Source organism: Salmo trutta, chromosome 33 (genome assembly GCF_901001165.1).
Source record: "Salmo trutta chromosome 33, fSalTru1.1, whole genome shotgun sequence".
Classification (NCBI taxonomy): domain Eukaryota; kingdom Metazoa; phylum Chordata; class Actinopteri; order Salmoniformes; family Salmonidae; genus Salmo; species Salmo trutta.
The window spans coordinates 6,283,650-6,309,837 of NC_042989.1; the positions used below are offsets into that span (position 1 = coordinate 6,283,650).

Below are 26,188 nucleotides of genomic sequence, written 5' to 3' on the forward strand. Positions count from 1 at the left end.
CAGGAGTGGCTTCGGGACAAGTCTCTGAATGTCCTTGAGTGGCCCAGTTAGAGCCCGGACTTGAACGTGATCAAAAATCTCTGGAGAGACCTGAAAATAGCTGTGCAGCGACGCTCCCCATCTAACCTGACCGAGCTTGAGAGGATCTGCAGAGAAGAATGGGAGAAACTCCCCAAATACAGATGTGCGAAGCTTGTAGCGTCATACCCAAGAAGACTCGAGGCTGTAATCACTGCCAAAGGTGCTTCAACAAAGTACTGAGTAACGGGTCAGAATACATTTTTATTTTATTTTATTATACATTTGCAAAAAAATCTACATCTGTTTTTGCTTTGTCATTATGGGGTGGGCTATTGTGTGTAGATTGAGGAATACTTTACGAATGCGCTGTATGGTCAGAGGAAGTGGATGTGGAAAAGAAGGGATGATCAGAAGAAGAGCGGGATGAGGGGCTATTGGGAGGGAGGGGGGATGGAGAGGAGGAGTCAGTCAAGGATGGATGAGCACAGTAGTTTGAGGAAAAGCATTTTTGAATCTCCAATTTTCTTTTCCTGTAAAACCTCCTTTTTCTCTCTGAAATACTGCATTGAACTGCTTCGTTAGTAAGAAGCGTCTATTGAATATTTATAAGTCGCTTAATAAAACATCAATAAAGGAGAAGATGCCCTTTACATGGAGCTGCTACTGCAAGACTCCAGGACTCTGCTACATAGAAACCTATTCCTGATGTCCTGCACTACTTTTGACCAGGGCCCATAGGGTGCCTCAGGACTCTCTGCTGCTGCAAACTTTAATTATTTCAAACTAATTAAAATGGAGGAACTCCAGGTTAATCACTCTTTTGCTCCTTTCTCTCTCTCTCTTGTTCTCTCTTTCATCAGTAGTGTAGAATGTAGGCTAATGGGTGTGTGTAGTGTGTGTGTGTGTGTGTTTCTGTGCATGTCTATAGGGAGTGTGCAGGTATCTTATTATATTATTGGTTAGTGTTAGGGGGTGTAATGATGTTGAGATGCATGTAGGCCACGTTTAATTGTGTGCATGTGTTTCTGTGCATGTCTGTAGGGAGTGTATAGCGTAGTGAATAAGTGAGTGTCAGCGTGTTTTGTGTGTTGAGGGATGGACTGTGCAGTGTCTTTTGCTGACTAAGTTCCTAGCTGGCAGTAACAGTAGGGTTCTGCTGTGTGATGTTTTATTAATCTGTCTATCCAGCTGAAGACACAACTGATGGAGCTTGGCTCAGATAGATAGACGTGCTGATCATTCCTAGAGCGAGTCTCTACCTCTGTCATGTCCTGACCAGTGAAAAGGGGCATTTACCATAGTAGAATGGTCAGGGCGTGGCAGGGGGGTTGTTTTGTGTGTTTTGGGGTTTGTTGTTTCTAGGGGAATTTGTTCTAGTTTTCTATTTCTATGGTTCGTTTTCCATGTTTGGCCGAGTATGGTTTCCAATCAGAGGCAGGTGTCTTTCGTTGTCTCTGATTGGAAGCCATACTTAGGCAGCCTGTTTTCCTTTGGGTTTTGTGGGTGTTTATTTTCCGTTTAGTTGTTGTACCTGACGGAACTGTTGAGCGTTTGTTATTTTGTTGTTTGAAGTGCATTCATTCAAATCTAAAGATGAGCACTATACACGCTGCACCTTGGTCTAATCCTTTCGACGCCTGTGACAACCTCACCACCTAGCCACCCTCACTGGCTTGATAGTATACACACACAATCTCTATCTCTGTCTTTAAAAAAAAAAAAAAAAAAAAGAAATCTCACACACACATTCAATGAGATTTGGTGCATACCCTCTAGCCTTGATAGACACTGGGGTAAGGGGGCAGTGATAGGCGGTGAGAAGTAGCAAGCTATCTGCTTTAGTTTTCGAGATGATCAATCTCTGTCGAGGGAGGAGTTAGTATTTACATATTGTGTATATTTATTTCCTCTGAACACTTCCATTTGTTGGCAATGTAAATTCTTGCACATTTATTAAAATACTTACTTTTATGTTCGCTAGCTGGACAGGCAAATGCCGCCAAATACTAAACTGTAAACCAATCAAAACGTTTTCTGAGAAAATGTGCAAGAACTGAAGGTGGCAGCAAATTTTCCAGTAATCATAAGAATATTTCATATTTAAAATCAGCTCCTCCCTCTACGTAGATCGATTAACTTCACTGTTTTCGGCATCGGCCCACCACCTATGACGTGGTCTGACTGTGGTCGGGTGAGATTAAGTGAGTGTCACTGCTACTCGTCACGACTGCACTGTGGTAGACATTCAGGGTGACGGTGGTTATAGCTTTAGGGCTTTTAGGGTCTAGACTAGAGTGACCGTGGTTTAACCACAACGTTATAGTAGAACTCTGGGGGGTTTCAGCCGAGCCAAACCCAGCAGCACAGCTCTGGGGTCCGTACACCCCGCCCCCTGCATCTCATGTTTCCTAGTCTTCCACGTTGCTATTTTTGCCTGCCCCAACAGGTGATTTACTTGGCAGTCCCTTCGCCTATTGGTAAAGCTATACCTAGGCCCAGTCAGCCCCAACCCTTGGACTGCACACCACCCACCCAGGACAGGAAACAACCCTACCAGCCTGGAATAAGAAAAAAACACATGCTGCACTGTCTCCTCCTCCCCACAGAACATACACCCCCTCCACACTGATGGATCAAGGTGTGACACATATCTGCTTGTAGCGATAGCCAGCCCCATGAATAATCTTCCACTGTAGATCAGCAATACGCTTCTCTATGGGAGGCTTAAACAGGGAGCGCCAACATCTTCTCGGAGAAGAGGCTGGTCCCAACCCCCCGGCCACCCTGTTGGTCTTTCTGATCCACCTTCACAGCTACTGAATACAGAGCCCTTTTGCTGGCTGTGCATAAGGCCCCCAGCACCGGAGTCTTGAACGATAAGATCATTCCCTCAACCTCCTGGTGTTCCCCTGCAGCGGCAGCAATGGTGAAAGGAGGTAGGTCAGTGTCATTCGTGGTTAGACGGTCCAGTCTCTGCCTATTCCCCAGAAGCTCTCTGAACGAGCCCGATAGTGCAGCATGGACCCCCTCCACCACCTGCTGCAGCAGCCTGGTTGACTTTATGGAGGAAGCCTCCGCCATGGCGCTGGCAGATTTCCACCCAGCCTCTTCTTGCAGGTCACCCAATTTAGTAAACCCGGCTCTCACATGCCTAGCCTGCAAGCTGGCAGATTTCTGGTCTGAATGAGTAAGTTGTGAAACAATGGCTCCTCCTTTATCCACGCTCCTGGCTGTGAAACGTTTACACTTCCAAAGCACAGCGCAGTAGAACGGAGAAATGGCTGACATATCGACCTGCTTCAGATCCAACAGGAACAAGTGCCTGTCGTACCCAAGGTCCCCTGTTTCCTCAGAACAGCCCAAGCAGTGTATCTGCAGCACACCCCCTGTTGGTACAGATGTTTCTGTGTAGCTTGTAGATGGAAAGCTGTCACTCTCTAGACCCAATGTCCACCAGCCCTTGGTCCCCCTCATGCAATGGAGGTGTAACACTGCTGCGAGTGTTCAGTCTTGACCAAAATAAATCTACCAGTGACCTCTGCATTTGGTTGACCAGACTCTGTTTGGGGTCCAACACCATCAGCCTGTGCCAAAGCATTGAAGCAGCCAAGTTGTTAGTGACCAGGACAAATGTTACCTCAAAAAATTTTCAGCACTGAGCAAATTTCAGGTCTGCTGAGTGCAAACTTGAACATTGTCAAAATTTGTCAAAACACTGAGGCTGTAAGTTAGTTTTAACAGTGGCCAAGTAGGTTACTCTGGCTATTTGATCATAATGTAGGCCTACCAGAGCCTACCATCTCATAACATTTTGACATGAAAATAGCTGTTATATCATTCAGCGTACAGTAGCAGCCAATGTGTGGTGTTCAATGTAGGCCTACATTCCATGAGAATTTTGGGAAAAAAAACATTCAGAGCTTGACATTAACCTGTTTATCCAGGTGTCGTGTCTACTTTCATTAATCTGATTTATTTATTTAATCCACTATGTTTAATTGTTACTCAAATTAATCATGTAACAATTAACTCATTAGGATTTGGGGCACCACGGAAGAAGTTGTTTAACGAGTTACCATCTCCCGAATTAAACTAGAAGATATGTTATTATTAATCATTACCTCATATCAGTCTCATCTGAACGGTCGCAACCTTCTTGGATCTGCAAAAACCCCAGTTTTACTGATCATTCACTACCACACAAATTGGTTTAATTATTTATTTACTAGCTAACTAAATAATAACACAGAAAAACATACACACTTACAAAGGTCCCTAGTGGACTGACTAGATATGACGGCTTGTTACAACATAGAGAGATGGAAACTACCCTCAAAGTAATCATAATACCTTGCACATGAACCACCGCCCGTTTGGAATAAGAAATCATTATTGTATTTACGTGTGAATGCCGTCGTTCATCATCTATCTCTATTGAAACCAAGCCTTCTTCACTCAGCTCACTTGTAAGGCTCTGATTGTCCACCAGAGGTCAAAATGTCCTTAGTTGTTCGGTCACCAGTGGTGTCTTTGTTCAGAACTTGTTCTTAGCTCGAAGGATAGTCAGGGTTTGAACCACTTTACAGCTGCAGCCTGGCAATGTACGGGTCTAGTGAGTTTATCTTCTTCACCTCGTGTTGAGGTTCAACGTTCTAACCATTTCAAATGTGTGGACCACAGTCTCACGTCTTTCTGGTCTGATGTTAATTTCTCTTCCAAGCCTTTATGCACTCTGCGTAAAAAGGGGCATTCCATCATCCTGATACGATCTCTGAGCTCCCTCGGGGCGTGGCTACTTACTGGTGCAAAGTATCATCAAAACTATGATCTCGTTAGAAAACCCCACAAGACATGCCACCAGAGGTCTCTTCACAGTCCAGACTAGGGCTGTTGCGGTGACCGTATTACCTCCACACCGGCAGTCATGAGTCATGACCGCAATAAAATTCTATGTGAAGGAGTCACGGTAATCTCCTCTTATGCACTCTGGTCTTCGTAGTACCCAACTCTAACGATCATCAGGTAACTAATGGTCTGGTACTCAGGGCTCTATTGTTCCTCTAACCACTCTGACATCAATGCAAATACAATGGAAAATCACGTCAAACACTTATCATCAAAACAGTATGTGCTTTTAAAACTCACCTCACTGTGATTGATCAATTTGAAGAAAAATGGTTGAAACAACAGGTTGCAACTGAGTGGAAAACATGGTCGTTGTGGATGTTGTTTCAAAGCCTAACACAATGAAATGGACAGTGCTTTCTAATTGATTAATTAAAAACATCCATATGCATATTAGAGCTTATGCAAACGCCCTACCGCATATGGCAGAAAAACATAAATAATACTGACTTAAGATATCTTTGGTACATCTTTGGTACATAATTGGTCTATCTTAAATTAAACAAATTCAGAGTTAGTCTGCAATTATAGTGCATTTTTATTTGATTTGAATAGCCTAGTAATAGGGCATTTTTTATATTTTCATAATTATTAGGCTGACGCATTACCTTTCGCTAAAGAATATCTCACCACTGTGCGTTTCCATCTCCTTCCCTCTCGCCTTCATTTCTTTCTCCAGCGTGGAGAGAGAGGGGCTATAAACAATTTGAATGAAATATGTTTCATTGTGAAAACATGTTACTATCGATGTTCCCGAACAGATTTCACTTTGTTTCCCAAATTAAGCACTGGGTAGCTGCAGGGTTGAAGAGGCCATGGCATACAGAGTATGGGCGGAATATCACCTGTCATGCAGCGAAATAACCATAGTAGCCTACCCGAAATGAGTGAAAGGAACCCGCAGGAAAGTGGCCTCCGTTCGCTATTGGAGCGCATACGGATAACATGTCTTTTTTCTCTTGCCCATGTTCCTGCCCATTTGAAAATGGACCATTCTATACTGAAATTGAGAATAGTCTGATGGGTGAGAATATTTTGACTTGATAAGAGAACAGCGTGTACAGCCTGAGGGCAAGGAACAGAGCGCAAGCTTTTTTTGCGACTTAATAAAATCATCAATACCCTATAATCGCACTATGCCGTCCATATGTCTTGATTTCTAAGGCATTATATGGTTTGTATCATTCACAACTAAAGTTGCCAAATAACTATAAATATAGAATATAGGACCTGTTTCAAATGATCACTTTTACGCGTAAAATAGCCACTTCATATGCGTACTCTCACTCCGGAACGGAAAAATATCCTTAATATATTATTCAGCTAAGTTCAATTATATTCTTCTTACTATAAAATCATAATATAAGCACATCTTGTCTGCTAAATGAACAAGCCTACAGCCTATTACTGTATTCCTGTTTTGTGGAATTGCGAAGTCTCTATGTTATACTGCAATGTATGTTTTTGTGGGTGTAAATATGGTTGTCCTTATTTGATAGGAACCGCTGAAAGACGTCCGGTGGCTGCTAAATATACAAACAGTCACATTTGTTCCAGTCTCTGAAAGACTACAATTTGTGTTGCGCGGTGCTTCATGTTCTGGCCCCCATCCCTCTCACAAAATGGGCTTTTTAAAAAAAAAAAAGGCGGACGCTAACAACAATCCTTTGGAATAAACTGAAAGAACTGACCAGATGCAATAGTTTAAAGTGATTCCTCTCATCAAGACGAATTTGACCATGGAGCGTATATTCAACCATACACGTTTTAACCGGAATATAGCACAGAGGATTCGAAACAAGCAGTTGGATTTAGATAACGTTAGAAGCTCAGCTACAGCCGATGCCAGCATCTAGAGGGCAGATGATAAATACGGTGCCTAGCTAAGTAAGTTTATGCACTGAAACCCATATTGTGTATTGCTGGCAAACATACTACTGTGTTAGTGGGGGGAAGGCAAATCATTTTTATTTTTGCTAACTTAGTTAACTACTGTAGCTACCTAGCTATGTTAGCTAGCTAAACAACTACCGGTAGCCATAAACAAAAACTATCACATTTACATAAGTATTCAGACCCTTTACTCAGTACTTTGTTGAAGCACCTTTGGCAGCGATTACAGCCTCGAGTCTTTCTACAAGCTTGACACATCTGTATTTGGGGAGTTTCTCTCATTCTTCTCTGCAGATCCTCTCAAGCTCTGTCAGGTTCAATGGGGACCATTGCTGCACAGCTATTTTCAGCTCTCTCCAGAGGTGTTCGATTGAGTTCAAGTCCAGGCTCTGGCTGGGCCACTCAAGGACATTCAGAGACTTGTCCCGAAGTCACTACAGTGTTGTCTTGGCTGTGTGCTTAGGGTCGTTATCCTGTTGGAAGGTGAACCTTCGCCCCAGTCTGAGGTCCCGAGCGCTCTGGAGCAGGTTTTCATCATGGATCTCTCTGTACTTTGTTCCGTTCATCTTTCCCTCGATCCTGACTAGTCTCCCAGTCCCTGCCACTGAAAAACATCCCCACAGCATGATGCTGCCACCACCTTGCTTCACTGTATGAATGGTGCCAGGTTTCCGCCAGACATGACGCTTGGCATTCAGGCCAAAGAGTTCAATCTTGGTTTCATCAGACCAGAAAATCTTGAGTCCTTCAGGTGCCTTTTGGCAAACTCCAAGCGGGCTGTCATGTGCCTTTTACTGAAGAGTGTCTTCCATCTGGCCTCTACTGTAAAGGCCTGATTGGTGGAGTGCTGCAAAGATGGTTATGCTTCTGGAAGGTTCTCCCATCTCCACAGAGGAACTCTGGAGCTCTGCCAGACTGACCATCAGGTTCTTGGTCACCTCCCTGACCAAGGCCCTTCTCCCCTGATTGCTCAATTTGGCCATGCAGCCAGCTCTAGGAAGAGTCTTGGTGGTTCCAAACTTCTTCCATTTAAGAATGATGGAGGCCACTGAGTTCTTGGACCTTCAATGTTGCAGAAACGTTTTGGTACCCTTCCCCAGATTTGTGCCTCGACACAATCCTGTCTCGAACCTCATGGCTTGGTTTTTGCTCTGACATGCACTGTCAATCTATATAAGGTCCAGCACCTTATATAGACCGGTGTGTGCCTTTCCAAATCATGTCCAATCAATTGAATTTACCACAGGTGGACTACAATGAAGTTGTAGAAATGTCTCAAGGATGATGAATGGAATCAGGATGCACCTGAGCTCAATTTCGAGTCCCATTTGCAAAGTGTCTGAATACTTATGTAAATAAAGTATTTCTGAGTATTTTTTAAATGTATTTAATACATTTTAGAATAAGGCTGTAAGGTAACAAAATGTGGAAAAAGGGGTCTGAATACTTTCCGAATGCACTGTATATGAATATCTTCTGTGAATCTATAAGGGCAGACACATTTAAAAAATGTATAAAAAATATCCATATTTGATTGTGGTTCTACATCAGGGCTCTCCAACCTTGTTCCTGGAGAGCTACCATCCTGTAGGTTTTCACTCAAACCATAATCTAGCACACCTGATTCTAATAACTCGATGGTTGATGATAAACTGAACCCTGTTAGTTACAACTGGGATTGGTGCGAAATCCTACAGGAGCGTAGCTCTCCAGGAACAGGGTTGGCAACCCCTGTTCTACATGGTCTTATGCTGAGCCACACTGGCTGCATAGGCAGCCCAATTCTGATCTTTAAAAATGTTTATTTTTATTTATTTACACTAATTGGTCTTAATCACATCTGATTGATCAAAAGGCCAATTAGTGAAAAAAATCAGAATTGGGCTGCCTGTGTAAACGCAGCTTGTATTCGGTACACTGGCAATTGTGTTCGGCATGGTTGGCTGGGGAAGGTGAGACTCTTTGTGCTCATGGCAATGGGTTTGTCCTGTCTGCGGTGAACGGTCAGCTGGATAAGGTTCTGCAGAAACTGGTGTAGGGCTTCTTAACCACCAACTGTTTGGTCCTTTATTTGATGGTACTTCACATCTCCTGGAAGTACATGGTTGTGGTGTTAGCATTTTACACTTTTTGTGGACTGGACGTAGTTGGTGAAGGCATCAACCGAATGGGACCGGTTAGCGTATTGTTTAGGGACAATGAGGGGACATTGGGAGCTGCTTTTGAGAGGAAAGGTCAGTCAACAAAGTGAATGGGCTGGGGGGGCTAAAGAATGTTTGTTTGAAAAGTCTTAGGAAGGCAGTGCTTGCACAGTATGTGTATGGGAGATGGATGAGAAATGGCACCTGAATCATTCTCTGACACAACAGTACATTTACTCTCTAAGCACAACCGAAACCCCCTTCCTCATCTCAAAGTACTGTCTGTAAATCTCCCCTGTCCCGTTGACTTTGACAGATCATTCTTGTCAATAGTAGCCCTTTGCAAAGGAATTTTGTAGACATGTCTTTGTATTGTGTTTTGAGAATATGTGGAGAGAAGAATGAGGTAGTTGTGTCATTACTGTTGTAGTCTTGATTTTATACCTTTTCAGTGTTGGTTTCTGTCCCACAATCCTGTTGTGCTCCATAACTGCAAGTTGTCAGCTCCACCATGCTTGTGTACCCCAAATTCCTGCGCTTTGGGGTTTGTTTCAGCAGGGCACTGTGGATGACTCCAGACAACTGGAGTAAAAAAAGTATAATTTTAATTAAAAAGAGAAGAGGGGTAGACTAAATTGATTACATGGTCTGGAAGGTACTCTGTGGTCCTCAGGCTACCCATAACACAAACCATACAAACACTACCCAATTCATGTTTATACCATGCTTACTGTAAATTGAGCTACAGTGCATTCAGAAAGTATCCAGGCCCCTTAACCTTTTCCACATTTTGTTATGTTATAGCCTCATTCTAAAATTTATGACGATTTTTATATATTTAATCAATCTACACACAATAAAAAAACTGAAATGCCTTATTTACATAAGTATTCAGACCCTTTGCTATGAGACTCGAAATTGAGCTCAGGTGTATCCTGTTTCCATTGATCATCCTTGATGTTTCTACAACTTGGTTGGAGTCCACCTGTGGTAAATTCAATTGATTGGACATGATTTGGGAAGGCACACCTGTCTAAGGTCCCACAGTTGACAGTGCATGTCAGAGCAAAAACCAAGCCATGAGGTCAAAGGAATTGTCCGTAGAGCTTCGAGACAGGATTGTGTCGAGGCACAGATCTGGGGAAGGTGACCAAGAACCCGATGGTCACTCTGGCAGAGTTCCAGAGTTCCTCTGTGGAGATGGTTGTCCTTCTGGAAGGTTCTCCCATCTCTGCAGAACTCCACCAATCAGGGCTTTATGGTAGAGTTGCCTTACAGAAGCCACTCCTCTGTATGCACATGACTGCCCGCTTGGAGTCTGTCAAAAGGCACCTAAAGGACCAAGATTGAACTCTTTGGCCTGAATGCCAAGCGTCATTGTGCAAAAAAAATTGAAAACCTGTTTTTGCTTTGTCATTATCAGGTACTGTGTGTAGATTGATGAGGAACATAAAAAAACAATACTTTTTTTAGAATAATACTCTAATGTAACAATGTGGAAAAAGTCAAGGGCTCTGATTTACGTTCCAAATGCACTGTATCTGAGCCGTCAGCTTGTAAATATTTTGGCCAACTTACCTTCACCTTGCAGAGCTAGGTGTTGGAAGCACATGTTGCAATCAGATTCTGTACCACCTACAACAAAATAAAGAACAATAAGCAATTTAACCACCCCACTAATTTCATTGATCTCCATTAGACTGGCTAGCTAAGCATACCTATCATAGATATTTCAATATTGTCAGCTTGCTGTTAGCTAGCTAGCGTCACTAAATTGGCAGCATGATTGCTAGCCAGCTGAGAACTAACCAACCATAGACGATTTATACACATTCATCTTTGCTACCAACACGACGAGTTTCAGAAGAAAGGTCTTTGTTTCTGGCCATTTTGAGCCTGTAGTCGAACCCACAAATGCTGATGCTTCAGATACTCAACTAGTCTAAAGAAGGCTAGTTTTATTGCTTCTTTAATCAGCACAACAGTTTCAGCTGTGCTAACATAATTGAGAAATGTTTTTCTAATGATCAATTAGCTTTTTTAAGTGATAAACTTGGATTAGCTAACGCAATGTGCCATTGGAGCACAAGAGTGATGGTTGCTGATAATGGGCCTCAGTACTCCTATGTAGATATTTCATTAAAAAATCTGCCGTTTCTAGATACAATAGTCATTTACAACATAAATGTCTACACTGTATTTCTGATCAATTTTATGTTATTTTAATGAATAAAAAATTAGCTTTTCTTTCAAAAACAAGAACATTTCTAAGTGACCCCAATCTTTTTGAATGGTAGTGTATATTTTTCTCTCCGTCCATCTACACACCCTAAAATGACAAATTGAAAACATGTTTTTAACATTTTTTTGCTAACTTGAGTCAATACCTTCCCACAGCTGAGTCAAATCACCCTGTGATGCAGGATCATACCCATCATTTTTCTTTTCTACCACTTTCTTTCCTTCTGTTGGACCTTTCTCTTACTGCTGTGACATGGCCATTCAAACACCAACGGCCCCTCTAACTATATCCAAGCCCACTGATGAGATTGACTGTCCTGATAAACTTCTCTACATTAGGAAAAAAAAACCTGTATGTCAATCTTCTTACCAAATGAATCCTGCAGAAAATCATTATCCCGCTGTAATGTGTACAGTGAACCTAACTGGGACTCCACCCTGAGATGCTACATCTACGTTGATGGGGATATCTGACGGCGTGTCAGTCTCTTCCTCCATCCTCATCAGGCAGTTCCACGGAACCCGACTCTACCCCACTGCAGCCAACTCCTCCCCGCCATCACCCTGCGTGTCTGTAATTACACTGAACACATCACCCTGCGTGTCTGTAATTACACTGAACACATCACCCTGCGTGTCTGTAATTACACTGAACACATTGCCCTGCATGTCTGTAATTACAGTGGGCACATCATTCTCCATTTTCTGTGAGACGGGCGTATCAGCCTCGGAGTCAGCGTTGCTGCTGCCCTCGGTAACTACTGCCGGGATTTCAGTCACTATCATGCCAGTGGCGGTTCTAGACCATTTCAACTGGGGGGGCCAAGCTGGGGCCAGTTGCACTGTTAGAGGGGCCAGTTACATTAGGCATTATTGTTGTCATATTGTTTTCTTCACTGCATTGCAGGCATTCGCAGGCAAAAGACCATGTTCATAATCATCATCGTTGCCACTGTCTAATAATGGATGTAAAAAAAGAATGATAGCAAAAATTTGTTATGTAAAAATTATTTCATACTCCACATTTAAGGGGGCCACAAGGGGGTCCAAAATTGTTGTCACAGGGGCACTGCCCCCCCCCCCCCAGAACCGCTAGTGTATCATGCCCGCCCCTGAGCTCCCTGCCAAGGCAACCTCGGCTACATTAACGTCAACAGTTTGGCGTTGAGTATGGAGGCCGGGACTGCCCCGAACCCCCTCGGCCCGCTCTCAGATTTGGAGCCAGACACGACAGAGGATCCCTGTGCGTGCCGCTTATGTCCAATCTCCCCACGTTAGAAACACTTCAGACTAAAGCTTTTGTTGGTGAGACTAAAAACAAGCAGTAACCTGTATTTACATCCAAGTATTAACTCTCTCATAATGTGCGAGCTCGTAATGTCCGAGCTCTCGCATCAGGTTGCCATCGATAATGAACGGTAGCACATTGGATATAGTAACCCTCGTAGCCGGGGAGAAAAGCGGCTCGATTTGCCAAAAAAATACATCGTTTAGAGTAACAACTGTCTCAACCAGCCAGTTGACAAGGCGCTTCTCTTTCAGTAACACAACCACTGCTTTATTCATTCGCGAAGCAGGTGAAAGATTTTCGTAGCCAGTCTGTTCTCCCACAGCGAGGAGAACATCCTCCACCATCACATACGGGTTAGGCATACACGTGAAAGCATAGCAAAGAGACAGGGACGGCTCCTCCAGGTGATAATATATAAATAAATGCCACCCAAACGACTAACTCACCCGACAATGCAGGCTAAAATCAAATAAATAGCTTAACCTAAATCCTATAGCTTTAAAAAGATCATAAAATAAGAAATGAACAAAAAAGGGACAGCAACTTCTCAGCCTCCTCACACAACCAACTCCAGAGAGCGAGGGAGAGGGGGAACAGCTGCAGTGCAGGGTAGTGGATATACTAAACGTAGTCAATCTCTCTCTCTACAGCTGGAGCTGCAGCTAGGGCTGGGACTAGGGCTTGAGGTGGGGCTGGGGCTGTGGGGCTGCTCTCCACACACCACTGTTTAATATGAGCAGGGACTGGGGCTGTGTGCTAGGCTATGACCAGGCGACCACTGTACTAAACACCGAACACAGGCCACTAACTACACTTACAGTACCCCAGGCAAATACTCATATTGCTTGCCTCCGTTCACCCTGCAGATACAGTGCATTCGGAAAGTATTCAGACCCCTTCACTTTTTCCACATTGTTATGTTACAGCCTTCTAAAATGGAGTAACTTGTTTTTTTCCTCAATCTACACACAATACCCCATAAGGCCTAAGCAAAAACTGTTTTTTAGAAACGTTTGCATATGTATTAAAAATAAACTGATATTACATTTACGTAAGTATTCAGACCCTTTACTCAGTACTTTGTTGAAGCACCTTTGGAAACGATTACAGCATTGAGTCTTCTTGGGTATGACGCTACAAGCATGGCACACCTGTATTTGGGGAGTTTCTCCCATTCTTCTCTGCAGATCCTCTCAAGCTCTGTCAGGTTGGATGGGGAGCGTCACTGCACAGCTATTTTCAGGTCTCTCCAGAGATGTTCGATCAGGTTCAGGTCTGGGTTCTGGCTGGGCCACTCAAGGACATTCAGAGACTTGTCCCGAAGCCACTCCTACATTGTCTTGGCTGTGTGCTTAGGGTTGTTGTCCTGTTGGAAGGTGAACCTTCACCCCAGTCTGAGGTCCTGAGCACTCTGGAGCAGGTTTTCATCAAGGATCTCTCTGTACTTTGCTCCGTTCATCTTTCCCTTGATCCTGACTAGTTTTCCTGTCCCTGCTGATTTGGTGGAATGCTGCAGAGATGGTTGTCCTTCTGGAAGATTCTCCCATCTCCACAGAGGAACTCTGTAGCTCTGTCAGAGTGACCAAACGGATTCTTGGTCACCTCCCTGACCAATGCCCTGCTGACTTGTCTGGGCAGCCAGCTCTAGGAAGACTCTTGGTGGTTCCAAACTTCTTCCATTTAAGAATGATGGAGGCCACTGTGTTCTTGGGGACCTTCAATGCTGCAGAATTGTTTTGGTACCCTTCCCCAGACTTGACAAACCTGTCTAGGATCTCTACGGACAATTTCTTTGACCTCATGGCTTGGTTTTTGCTCTGACAGGTGTGTGTGCCTTTCTAAATAATGTACAATTTAATTGAATTTACAACAGGTGGACTTCAATCAACTTGTAAAAACATCTCAAGGATGATCAATGGAAACAGGATGCACCTCAATTTCGAGTCTCATAGCAAAGGGTCTGAAATACTTACAGTACTAGTCAAAACCCTGGAATGAGTAGGTGTGTCCAAACTTTTGATTGGTTCTGTATGTAAATAAGGTATTTCTGTTTTTTATTTTTAATATATTTGTAAACATTTCTAAACTAGGGATGCACGATATATCGGTGACGATATCGGAATCAGCCGATGTCTAGTGTAACTCCAATGTGCAAAACTGATGTCAAAGCTGACATGCATACCTATATAACGTAGGTACATGACGTAATGACGCCACGTAAAATTTAGCGCTACACATGCCTCACAGCATTCCTAACCTAGCCCATAATGTCTGCTGTGTGGATCAAGCAGTCAATAAATCGAGCAGTCATTTGAAAAAGTAAGAACATTTCAGCGAGACAACTCCATTAACGACAAGATAATGGTTTTCAAGGCCCTTGACAATCAACCGTTCTCTGTCGTGGGCGATGTTGGCTTTCACCGACTGGTTGAGAACCGGTACACACTACCGAGTGTGCAAATGTTCAGATGTTACCCTACCGGAGTTACACAGTATTAGCTTCACTGCTATTAGCATCACGACTGAGATTTGGACCAGCGATATCAGCCCCATGAGCATGCTGAGTCTGACAGCACAGTGGGTCGTCAAGGATTTCGTACTGAGGAAAGTCGTATTTCATGCTCATGAATGTGCTGGTTGTCATACCGCTGCTGCCACTTGGAAACATGAGCACACTAACATCAGCTAGCTCTATTCGAACAACTGACTTGAGAAATAAGCTCATCGACTGTTCCTGCAGCAGACGTGATACCCTCTGTCATGGCATTGAAACGTCTGATCGACAAAACTGCCGACACAGGTTGGGAACAAGCTATTCGGTGGTATTCTCTCTTTACTCTGTCGCCACCATGCTCCATGCTATGGACTAGGACCGCTACTTCAATGCAGACAAGAAACCGGGTTTACGTGAAATGTTACATACGCAGCTGGACAAGATGGAAATGGACACAGTGACAGTGCACACCGAGGAAGAGAGACCACGGACAGAGAGCTGAAACTTCACTGCTTGACATATATGATGAAATCCTGATTGAGAATGAAACGACTGAACGAATGAACAACGAAACAGCACAGCAAGTAAGTCAAAGAAAAAGGTTTTGATTATGTTTTACTGGTGATGGGGACACACGTAAATGGCAACAAAATAACTTGTGTGTGTAACTAGGCAAGTCAGTTAAGAACAAATTATTATTCACAATGACTGCCTACCCTGGCCAAACCCGGACGATGCTGGGCCAATTGTGCGCCGCCCTATGGGACTCCCAATCACAGCCGGATGTGATACAGCCTGGATTCGAACCAGGGACTGTAGTGATGCCTCTTGCTCTGAGATGCAGTGCCTTAGACCGCTGTGTGTGTTAACTATTTAACTGTACTAGAATGCTTAAAATGTAACGGCCGTCGTCAGAATGAGACCAAGGTGCAGCGGAGGATGTGTTCATCTTAAATGAATTTATTAATAAAGAAAGAACACGTTAGACAAAAAAACAAGAAACCGACAGCCAAACAGTACTGCCAGGTGCAAACACTAAACAGAAATGATTCACCCACAAACCCCAAAGGAAAAACAGGCTGCCTATGTATGACTCTCAATCAGCAACAACGATCTATACCTGTTCCTGATTGAGAGCCATACACGGCCGAAACAAAGAAAACCACCAACATAGAAATAGAACCCTAGAACGCCCACCCATGTCACACCCTGGCCTAACCAAAAATAGAGAACAAAAAACCCTCTCTATGGCCAGGGCGTTACATAAAAGGACGCTTACATTTTAAGTACCGCATATTGGTATCAGGTTTTTTGGTATGTAAAATATCGGTATCGGCCAAAAATGCCATATCGGTGCAACACTACTAAAAAACTGTTTTTGTTTTGTCATTATGGGGTATTGTGTGTGTAGATGGATTTCTCATCAATTTTAGAATAATGCTGTAACGTAACAAAATGTGGAAAATGGGAAGGGGTCTTTAATACATTCCCAATGCACTGTATAAATAGCTTATTCTCCTCTCTCTGCCTCTGCTTTGTTAAATGGTTATCCGGGAAACGTTACCATTGTACAGGGAGATGCTTTGAAATAGAGCTCAGTTTAGGGACCTTCTCTCTCGCTCTGTACCTCCCTTTCTCGCTCGTTTTCTCTCTCTCTCCTCTCTTTCATTCCCTCGTTAGCTCACTTCACTCACTTCCCACGTGGATGTAATACACACACACACAGACGGCACGGCGGTCTACCGCTGTTGACCGTGAGCCTGGGGATCAGTGTGTTCCTGTCTCTGATCCGTACGTCAGCCCTACGAGGAGCTGACCACACACGCACGTACTTCCATCTCTCTCCCTCCCGTTTTCTTGCTCCCCTGTCTCTTCCTTTTTCTCACGTTGCCCTATTTTGCCCTGTTCTGTTCTTATCCTTCTCTTTCCTCTCTTTCTGTCTCACTTCCATGGGTTTGTTGTGTGTGTGTGTGTGTGTGTGTGTGTGTGTGTGTGTGTGTGTGTGTGTGGCCTTGCACTGTTGGTGTGAAAGGCGAGACGGTAAGAGAGAGTACTTTTAATTGGGGTGAGAGACAGAAAGGGAAAGGGTTATTGAAGGAATAGAATTGGCCAGGGATATTCAAACGTTTCTTGCCCAGACACCCCTGCACAGGCAAACTGGGTAGGTATGTAATTCAAAATGAGTTTATTCTGTTATCACTAGCAATATTAATAAAAACATATATTTTATTTTCACCGACCCCTTGCAGTGCCTCTGTGGACCCCAGTTTGAATATCCCTGGAATAGGCTTTTGACCTTGTACATCGCTTGGTTCACTCACTCACTCACTCACTCACTCACTCACTCACTCACTCACTCACTCTTATCATTACTAGCCTAGTCACTACAGCACAGCACAGTCGTGTCCTCCCTCTCTCGCTCACTCGCTCTCTCTCTCTGTTGCCTGGGGCTGTGGCACAGGGGCGTCTCACCAGAGAGAGCGATACATGATAGGAGAAGAGAGGGAATCTCCCTACCCTCTCACTCTGCTACTGGGCTGTCTGCTCTGACTATTCTACCCTACTCTACTCTATATTGGCTAATCTACCCTCCCGTCTGCAAACAAATATGTTGAACCACATGAAGCTCAGAGAGAGAGGACGGAGAGGGGTGGAGGAGAGGGAAGCAGATGGTTAAGAGTTTTTCCTGACCAAGTTGCCCGACCAGGAAGAACTGTCTCTGGAGCAGCACTCGTCTCTACACCCTCCATAGTATCCCCCTCTCTCTACCCTCCGCTCTCTCTCTCTCTCTCTCTGTCTCTACACCCCCCATGGTATTCCCCCTCTCTACCCTCCGCTCTCTCTGTCTCTACACCCTCCATGGTATCCCCTCTCTCTACCCTCCGCTCTCTCTCTCTCTGTCTCTACACCCTCCATGGTATTCCCCCTCTCTCTACCCTCCGCTCTCTCTCTCTCTCTCTCTCTGTCTCTACACCCTCCATGGTATCCCCCTCTCTCTACCCTCCGCTCTCTCTGTCTCTACACCCTCCATGGTATCCCCTCTCTCTACCCTCCGCTCTCTCTCTCTGTCTCTACACCCTCCATGGTATCCCCCCCTCTCTCTCTCTCTCTCTCTCTCTCTCTCTCTCTCTCTCTCTCTCTCTACACCCTCCACTCAAAATTCCACATTTTGAATTTAGAAAATGTTTCCTTTCATGCCTGTTCCAACTGCAGTCAGATTCTCTCTCGCTCTCTCTCGCGTTCACACTTTCCCCGTCTTTCTCATCTCTCTCTCTCTCCTCTCCTCTATGTAGAGATCACTCCTGCTGCCTGCTGTCTCCTGCAGGGATCGGCCTATTTATAGATCAAGGGTTAGCAGGGGAGAGAGGGAGAAGAGGGAGAGTAAAAAGGGGGAAGAGCGAGCGAAAGAGAGAGTGAGTGGGGGGAGAGTAAGAGGGAGTAGTTGGGGTATAGAAGTGGAGAGCGCAGAGAGAGAGCGAAGACATGAGGTTTGGCTATAAGATGGGAGTAAGGGGGTTAGGGGAATGCTGCAATTATGAAGCAAGTGTTTCAACACTTCCTCTGCCTATCCCTCTCTCTCCTTCCCTACTCTCTCTCCCTCTCTTATTCCCTACTCTCTCTGTCTCTCCTTCCCTATCGCTCTCTTTCTCACTCTATCCCTTCGTCTCTCTCTCTCTCCCTGATGTGGAGCAGAGTAGAGCGCAGTAGACAATGATTAGAGCCCAGTCAGTGTTGCTGGTTGAAATGTCACTGCTTTATCATGTATTTAATAGGCTATAGGTCAGTTAGCTCCTTAATATGGAACACACAGCCATGGTGCCGCCCCAACACTGCTGCCACCGCCCCAACACTGCTGCCACCGCCCCAACACTGCCGCCACACTGCCGCCGCCACACTGCCACCACCACACTGCCACTGCCGCCGCCACACTGCCACTGCCGCCGCCACACTGCCGCCGCCACACTGCCACTGCCGCCGCCACACTGCCACCACCACACTGCCACTGCCGCCGCCACACTGCCACCACCACACTGCCACTGCCACCGCCACACTGCCACTGCCACCGCCACACTGCCACTGCCGCCGCCACACTGCCACCACCACACTGCCACTGCCGCCGCCACACTGCCACCGCCACACTGCCACTGCCGCCGCCACACTGCCACCGCCACACTGCCACCACCACACTGCCACTGCCGCCACCACACTGCCACCGCCACACTGCCACCACCACACTGCCACTGCCGCCACCACACTGCCACCGCCACACTGCCACCACCACACTGCCACTGCCGCCACCACACTGCCACCGCCACACTGCCACCACCACACTGCCACTGCCGCCACCACACTGCCACCACCACACTGCCACTGCTGCCGCCACACTGCCACTGCCACCGCCACACTGCCACCGCCACACTGCCACCACCACACTGCCACTGCCGCCACCACACTGCCACCGCCACACTGCCACCGCCACACTGCCACCACCACACTGCCACCGCCACACTGCCACCACCACACTGCCGCCACCACACTGCCACCGCCACACTGCCACCACCACACTGCCACTGCCGCCACCACACTGCCACCGCCACACTGCCACCCCCACACTGCCACTGCCGCCACCACACTGCCACTGCCGCCACCACACTGCCACCGCCACACTGCCGCCACCACACTGCCACCGCCACACTGCCGCCACCACACTGCCACCGCCACACTGCCACCACCACACTGCCACTGCCGCCACCACACTGCCACCACCACACTGCCACTGCCGCCACCACACTGCCACCACCACACTGCCACTGCCGCCACCACACTGCCGCCACCACACTGCCGCCACCACACCCTACAGCCATTTTCTCTTTCTGTCTCGCTCTCTCTTTTTCTCTCCACGTCTGCACTCTATATTTAGCTCATCCTGTCATCCTTCTCATCTTCAAATCTTCCTCCATGCCTCTTTCTCTCACTTCTCTTCTCTCTCTCGGTCCCGTGAGTAAAGAGTGTTGATGGAGATGTCGCAACAATGTGGACATGTCCACGCTTAGTCTGAAGTCTGAAGATGATGGATGTGTGTTACTGTGTGTTTGTTAGACTGTTGGAATACTTACCTAGGCCTGAACTAATGGTTTCTTTCTCCTCTCTTCTAATCTCCCTCCCTCTCTCTGCCCTCTCTCTCTCTTTCCCTCTCACTATCTCTCTCCCTCCCACTCTCTATCAACAGTGAGTGACAGCTGCTTCAGGAATCTGGCTGAGGACCGCAGTGGAGTAAACCTCAAAGATCTGGTCCACGACCCGTCACTGTGAGTACACACACACACGCTTTTAGACGAGCACACACATACCAGTCATCCAGGTCCTGAGTAGTGTGTGTGTGTGCGTGAACCTGCTGGCCTCTCTCCTCCACCACTGCACCATCCTGCTCTGCAGCCTCCTCAGCTCTCGTCTTAGCTTAGATTGTTTCTCACGTAGCACCCTCCTGACAAGCCACTTTCACCAAGGACAGAGCCTCCTCTCCTACTCTCTCCCTCTTTCTCTCCCCATCCCTCCCTCCCTCCCTCCCTCCCTCCCTCCCTCCCTCCCTCCCTCTATCCTCTCAGAGTCAGGGGTCAGGCACCAGCGTGTAACGTGCCATTTAAATAATTGATTAATCTCAGTCCAATTATGCTGGTGCCACACTTGATATTTCACAGCGGCAGAAGCGTGTTGCAGAGCGTTGAGACACCAGTGTGTGTGTGGTGTGTTGCAGAGCGTTGAGGCACCAGTGTGTGTGTGGTGTGTGTGGTGTGTTGCAGAGCGTTGAGACACCAGTGTGTGTGTGTGGTGTGTGTGGTGTGTTGCGGAGCGTTGAGATACCAGGGTGTGTGTGGTGTGTTGCAGAGCGTTGAGACACAAGTGTGTGTGTGGTGTGTTGCAGAGTGTTAAGACACCAGTGTGTGTGTGGTCTGTGTGGTGTGTAATGTAGCGATGTAGACTGTAATGTAGCGATGCTAGCTAGCCGCTAACCATAAGGCCAGCTAACTGCTGTTTAATGCCTAGACTGAAATGTAGCGCTGCTAGCTAGCCTCTAACCGTGAGACTGTTAAATGCTGGTTAATGCACTAGGCTCTGGCCACTATTAACGCCTGACTACTACATTTTACATTTTAGTAATTTCGCAAACGCTCTTATCCAGCGAGACTTACAGGAGCAATTAGTGTTGAGTGCCTTGGTCAAGGGCACATCGGCAGATTTGACCTTGTTGGTTCGGGGATTCTAACCAGCAAACTTTCAGTTACTGGCCCAACACTCCTAAATGCTGGGCTATATGCAGCAAATTGTACACACAAACACTCACGGACAGACACAAGCGCACGTGCACACATACATTCTGAGGCTGTCAAAGACAATTGTCCATTTACCTCAAAGCTCAGAACAGCAGAGAACGGAAACAAAGGTCAGTGTAGAGCCATGTCCAGACGCGTTCTGCCCTCTGAACCACAGCCAGGGTTCTCTCTCACACACACACACACACACACACACACACACACACACACACACACACACACACACACACACAGGGTGGCCCCCGGCAGGGGTGACAGTGAGTGACCGTGTGTGACGGCGCGGTGATCAAGGGACAAGATGCTCTGAGTGGCTAATGACTGTTGGCAGGAATGGACAGACTGACAGAGGGGGAGAGAGAAAGAGCGGATATATGGGGAGGGTGTGGGAGTTTATACACTATATATACAAAAGTACACTACCGTTCAAAGGTTTGGGCTCACTTGGAAATGTCCTTGTTTTTGAAAGAAAAGCAAATGTTTGGTCCATTAAAATTAGAGGTCGACCGATTATGATTTTTCAACGCCGATACCTATTATTGGAGGACCCCCCAAAAAGCCGGTGCCGATTAATCGGCCGCTTTTTTTTATTTTATTTATTTGTAATAATGACAATTACAACAATAGTGAATGAACACTTATTTTAACTTAATATAATACATCAATAAAATCAATTTAGCCTCAAAAAAATAATGAAACATGTTCAATTTGGTTTAAATAATGCAAAAACAAAGTGTTGGAGAAGAAAGTAAAAGTGCAAAATGTGCCATGTAAGAAAGCTAACGTTTAAGTTTCTTGCTCAGAACATGAGAACATATGAAAGCTGGTGGTTCCTTTTAACATGAGTCTTCACTATTCCCAGGTAAGAAGTTTTAGGTTGTAGTTATTATAGGAATTATAGGACTATTTCTCTCTATACGATTTGTATTTCATATACCTTTGACTATTGGATGTTCTTATAGGCACTTTAGTATTGCCAGTGTAACAGTATAGCTTCCGTCCCTTTCCTCGCTCCTACCTGGGATCAAACCAGGAACACATCGACAACAGCCACCCTCGAAGCAGCGTTACCCATGTAGAGCAAGGGGAACAACTACTCCAAGTCTCAGAGCGAGTGACGTTTGAAACGCTATTAGTGCGCACCCGGCTAACTAGCTAGCCATTTCACATCGGTTACACCAGCCTCATCTTGGGAGTTGACAGGCTTGAAGTCATAAACAGCGCAATGCATTGCGAAGGGCTGTTTGAATGAATGCTTACGAGCGTGCTGCTGCCTACCATCGCTCAGTCAGACTGCTCTATCAAATCATAGACTTAATTATAAGATAATAACACACAGAAATACGAGCCTTAGGTCATTAATATGGTCGAATCCGGAAACTATCATCTCGAAAACAAAACGTTATTCCTGTTACATTGCACAACCTTCAATGTTATGTCATAATTACGTAAAATTCTAGCAAATTAGTTAGCAACGAGCCAGGCGGTGCAATGAACGCAAAATGACACAATTTCACCTGGTTAATATTGCCTGCTAACCTGGATTTCTTTTAGCTAAATATGCAGGTTTCAAAATATATACTTCTGTGTATTGATTTTAAGAAAGGCATTGATGTTTATGGTTAGGTACAGTCGTGCAACGATTGTGCTTTTTTCGCAAATGCGCTTTTGTTAAATCATCCCCCGTTTGGCCAAGTCGGCTGTCTTTGTTAGGAAGAAATAGTCTTCACAGTTCGCAACGAGCCAGGCGGCCCAAACTGCTGCATATACCCTGACTCTGTTTACAAGAGAAGTGACACATTTTCCCTAGTTAAAAGAAATTCATGTTAGCAGGCAATATTAACTAAATATGCAGGTTTAAAATTATATACTTGTGTATTGATTTTAAGAAAGGCTTTGATGTTTATGGTTGGAGCAACGTGTACCTAAGCGATTATATGCAACGCAGGACAGGCTAGATAAACTAGTAATATCATCAACCATGTGTAGTTAACTAGTGATTATGATTGATAACTAGTGATTATGATTTTATAAGATAAGTTTAATGCTAGCTAGCAACTTACCATGGCTTCTTACTGCATTCGCATAACAGGCAGGCTCCTCGTGGAGTGCAATGTAAAGCAGGTGGTTAGAGCGTTGGACTAGTTAACTTAAGGTTGCAAGATTGAATCCCTGAGCTGACAAGGTAAAAATCTCTTGTTCTGCCCCTGAACACGGCAGTTAACCCACCGTTCCTAGGCCATCATTGAAAATAAGTATGTGTTCTTAACTGACTTGCCTAGTTAAATAAAGGTCTTAAAAAAAAATCGACGTCCAAAAATAACGATTTCCGATTGTTATGAAAACTTGAAATCGGCCCTAATTAATCGGCCATTCCGATTAATCGGTCGACCTCTAATTAAAATAACATCAAATTGAGCATAAATACAGTGTAGACATTGTTAATGTTGTAAATTACTATTGTAGATGGAAACGGCTGATAAATAAAATAATAATAAAATAAAATCTATGAAATATGTACGCCTATGTAGAGATTCTTATTATCAGCAACCATCACTCCTGTGTTCCAATGGCACATTGTGTTAGCTAATCCAAGTTTATCATTTTAAAAGGCTAATTGATCATTAGAAAACCCTTTTGCAACTATGTTAGAACAGCTGAAAACTGTTGTTCTGATTAAAGAAGCAATTAAACTGGCCTTCTTTAGACTAGTTGAGTATCTGGAGCATCAGCATTTGTGGGTTCGATTACAGGCTCAAAATGGCCAGAAACAAAGACCTTTCTTCTGAAACTCGTCAGTCTATTCTTGTTCTGAGAAATGAAGGCTGTTCCATGTGAGAAATTGCCAAGAAACTGAACATCTCGTAGAACGCTGTGTACTACTCCCTTCACTGAACAGCACAAACTGGCCCTAACCAGAATAGAAAGAGGAGTGGGAGGCCCCGGTGCACAACTGCGCAAGAGGACAAGTACATTATAGTGTCTAGTTTGAGAAACAGACGCCTCACAAGTCCTCAACTGGCAGCTTCATTAAATAGTACCCGCAAAACACCAGTCTCAACGTCAACAGTGAATTCTGGTCTTCTAGTTCCTCTGTCCAGTGTCTGTGTTATTTTGCCCATCTTAATCTTTTCTTTTTATTGACCAGTCTGAGTAACTCCATATTAATGCCCATGATTTTGGAATGAGATGTTCGAAGAGCAGGTGTCCACATACTTTTGGTCATATAGTGTAGCTGGCGCTGTTCCTGATGCAACACTCCTTCAACATGTTTCACTTGCTCCCTGTTTCCTGCCAAACTCCTCCCCTCCTTTCCTCAATCCCTCTCTCCCTCCATCCCTCTCTCCCTCTATCCTGCTAACCTCATCAGTCCCTCCAGTAAAGGTCTGAGACGTTTGAAGGTGTCGCTGGTCATTTAAGTGATGCTGGCCGTGGCCCCTGACCTTCTGTTTCTCCCTTCATCCCGCTCCCCAGCCTTCCAATATCATTCACATCACCAAAGGTCTGAGACGTTTGAAGGTGTCCGAATCAAAGTGACGCTAGTCGTTTAGTGACGTCATTTTGTATAATGGCCCAGTGCTGTCACCTCAGGTGGCTGCTGCAATTAGACAGACAGACGGGGATAGAGGCAGGCCGGCAGACAGACAGACGTGTCAATGTTACTAATGAGAGCCGATAAGAATAGAGAGGCGATAAATCACACTGACACCGATGACACTTGCCTCTCCTTCACACCAATGACATGGAGCTAGATACCTGGCTCTGCTCCGGACACTGATGGGTTAGGGCCCATCACGAAGGAGGCAGGGAGAGCGAGATGGATGGCGAGGGACAAGTAGAGAGCAATGGGGGGAGAGAGAGGTTAGTTGATGTATGTGTACGTCTGCACATTTGTGAGATTTGTTCAAGTGTAGCTTTTAGCTGGCCTGACCGAGTAGTTAGGGAGACAAGGTGGAGGGGGAATGAGGAAAGAGGGAGGCAGAGAGAGATCTATTCCACTTGCTTTGGCAATGTAAACATATGTTTTCCATGCCAATAAAGCTCTTTTAATTGAATTAAATTGATACAGGGACAAAGAGAGAGAGGGAGTAGCAGATTGATCTTATTAATGGAGCTGTCCTAGAACAGAGCAGATTTGCACAGCTGGGACGCAGCAGCTGTAGACAAGGGCAGGGGGTAGTATACACACACACACACACACACACACACACACACACACACACACACACACACACACACACACACACACACACACACAGAGAGAAATCGCTCAACCTTATGTAAAAATACAACACAACAAACACACCAATCGCTCAATCCTCCCTCCCTCTTTCCCCCCCTCTTCCCCCCTTCTGTCATTACTGCTCTCCAGCTAGTCCTAATTGCCATTGCCTTCTCCTTCTCTATCTCGTTAGTTTCTTGTCCTTTCAATCTTCAAGCCTAGAATAATCAGGAGTTTCGGGCAGTAGCATTTACCCAGCCCGTAAAATCAATCAGATCAGGTGGGCATCTCGACTAGAAGCCCTGCTGTTAAAGACAAACAGATGAGATGACAGAACCTTCCCTTTTAAAACCACATTGCTACTGCTAAAAGTGTCATTCCAAGTGTGTGTGTGGGTGGGTGGGTGGGTGGGTCGGTGGGTGTGGGTGTGCGTGTCTACTTAGCCCCAGAAGCCCCTTATCCCTACCTAAGATTTGTAGAGTACCTCACCCCAAACACACACAACACACAATCCACACACACAACACAAGTGGTTTCCTGGATGAATGAAAACCTGCATTGTTTTGTTTAACACATTCTCATATTCGTATGTCTCAATTTAGTTTTTTTGAATCTGTTGTGACTCACTTTTTGCTTTTCATGGTTTTAAAG

The 26,188-nt window shown here is 45.2% G+C and overlaps 1 protein-coding gene across 16 annotated transcripts in view; it reads left to right on the forward strand.

Annotated features, from left to right (window-relative positions):
- LOC115172299 (gephyrin) overlaps positions 1-26,188 on the forward strand; it is a 114,964-nt gene that overhangs the window by 41,013 nt on the left and 47,763 nt on the right. For all 16 annotated transcript variants that reach the window (XM_029729625.1, XM_029729615.1, XM_029729620.1 and 13 more), the window contains exon 2: positions 20,217-20,295. In XM_029729625.1, the coding sequence (XP_029585485.1) occupies positions 20,217-20,295 (79 nt within the window). The remainder of the gene's footprint in view (positions 1-20,216; positions 20,296-26,188) is intronic.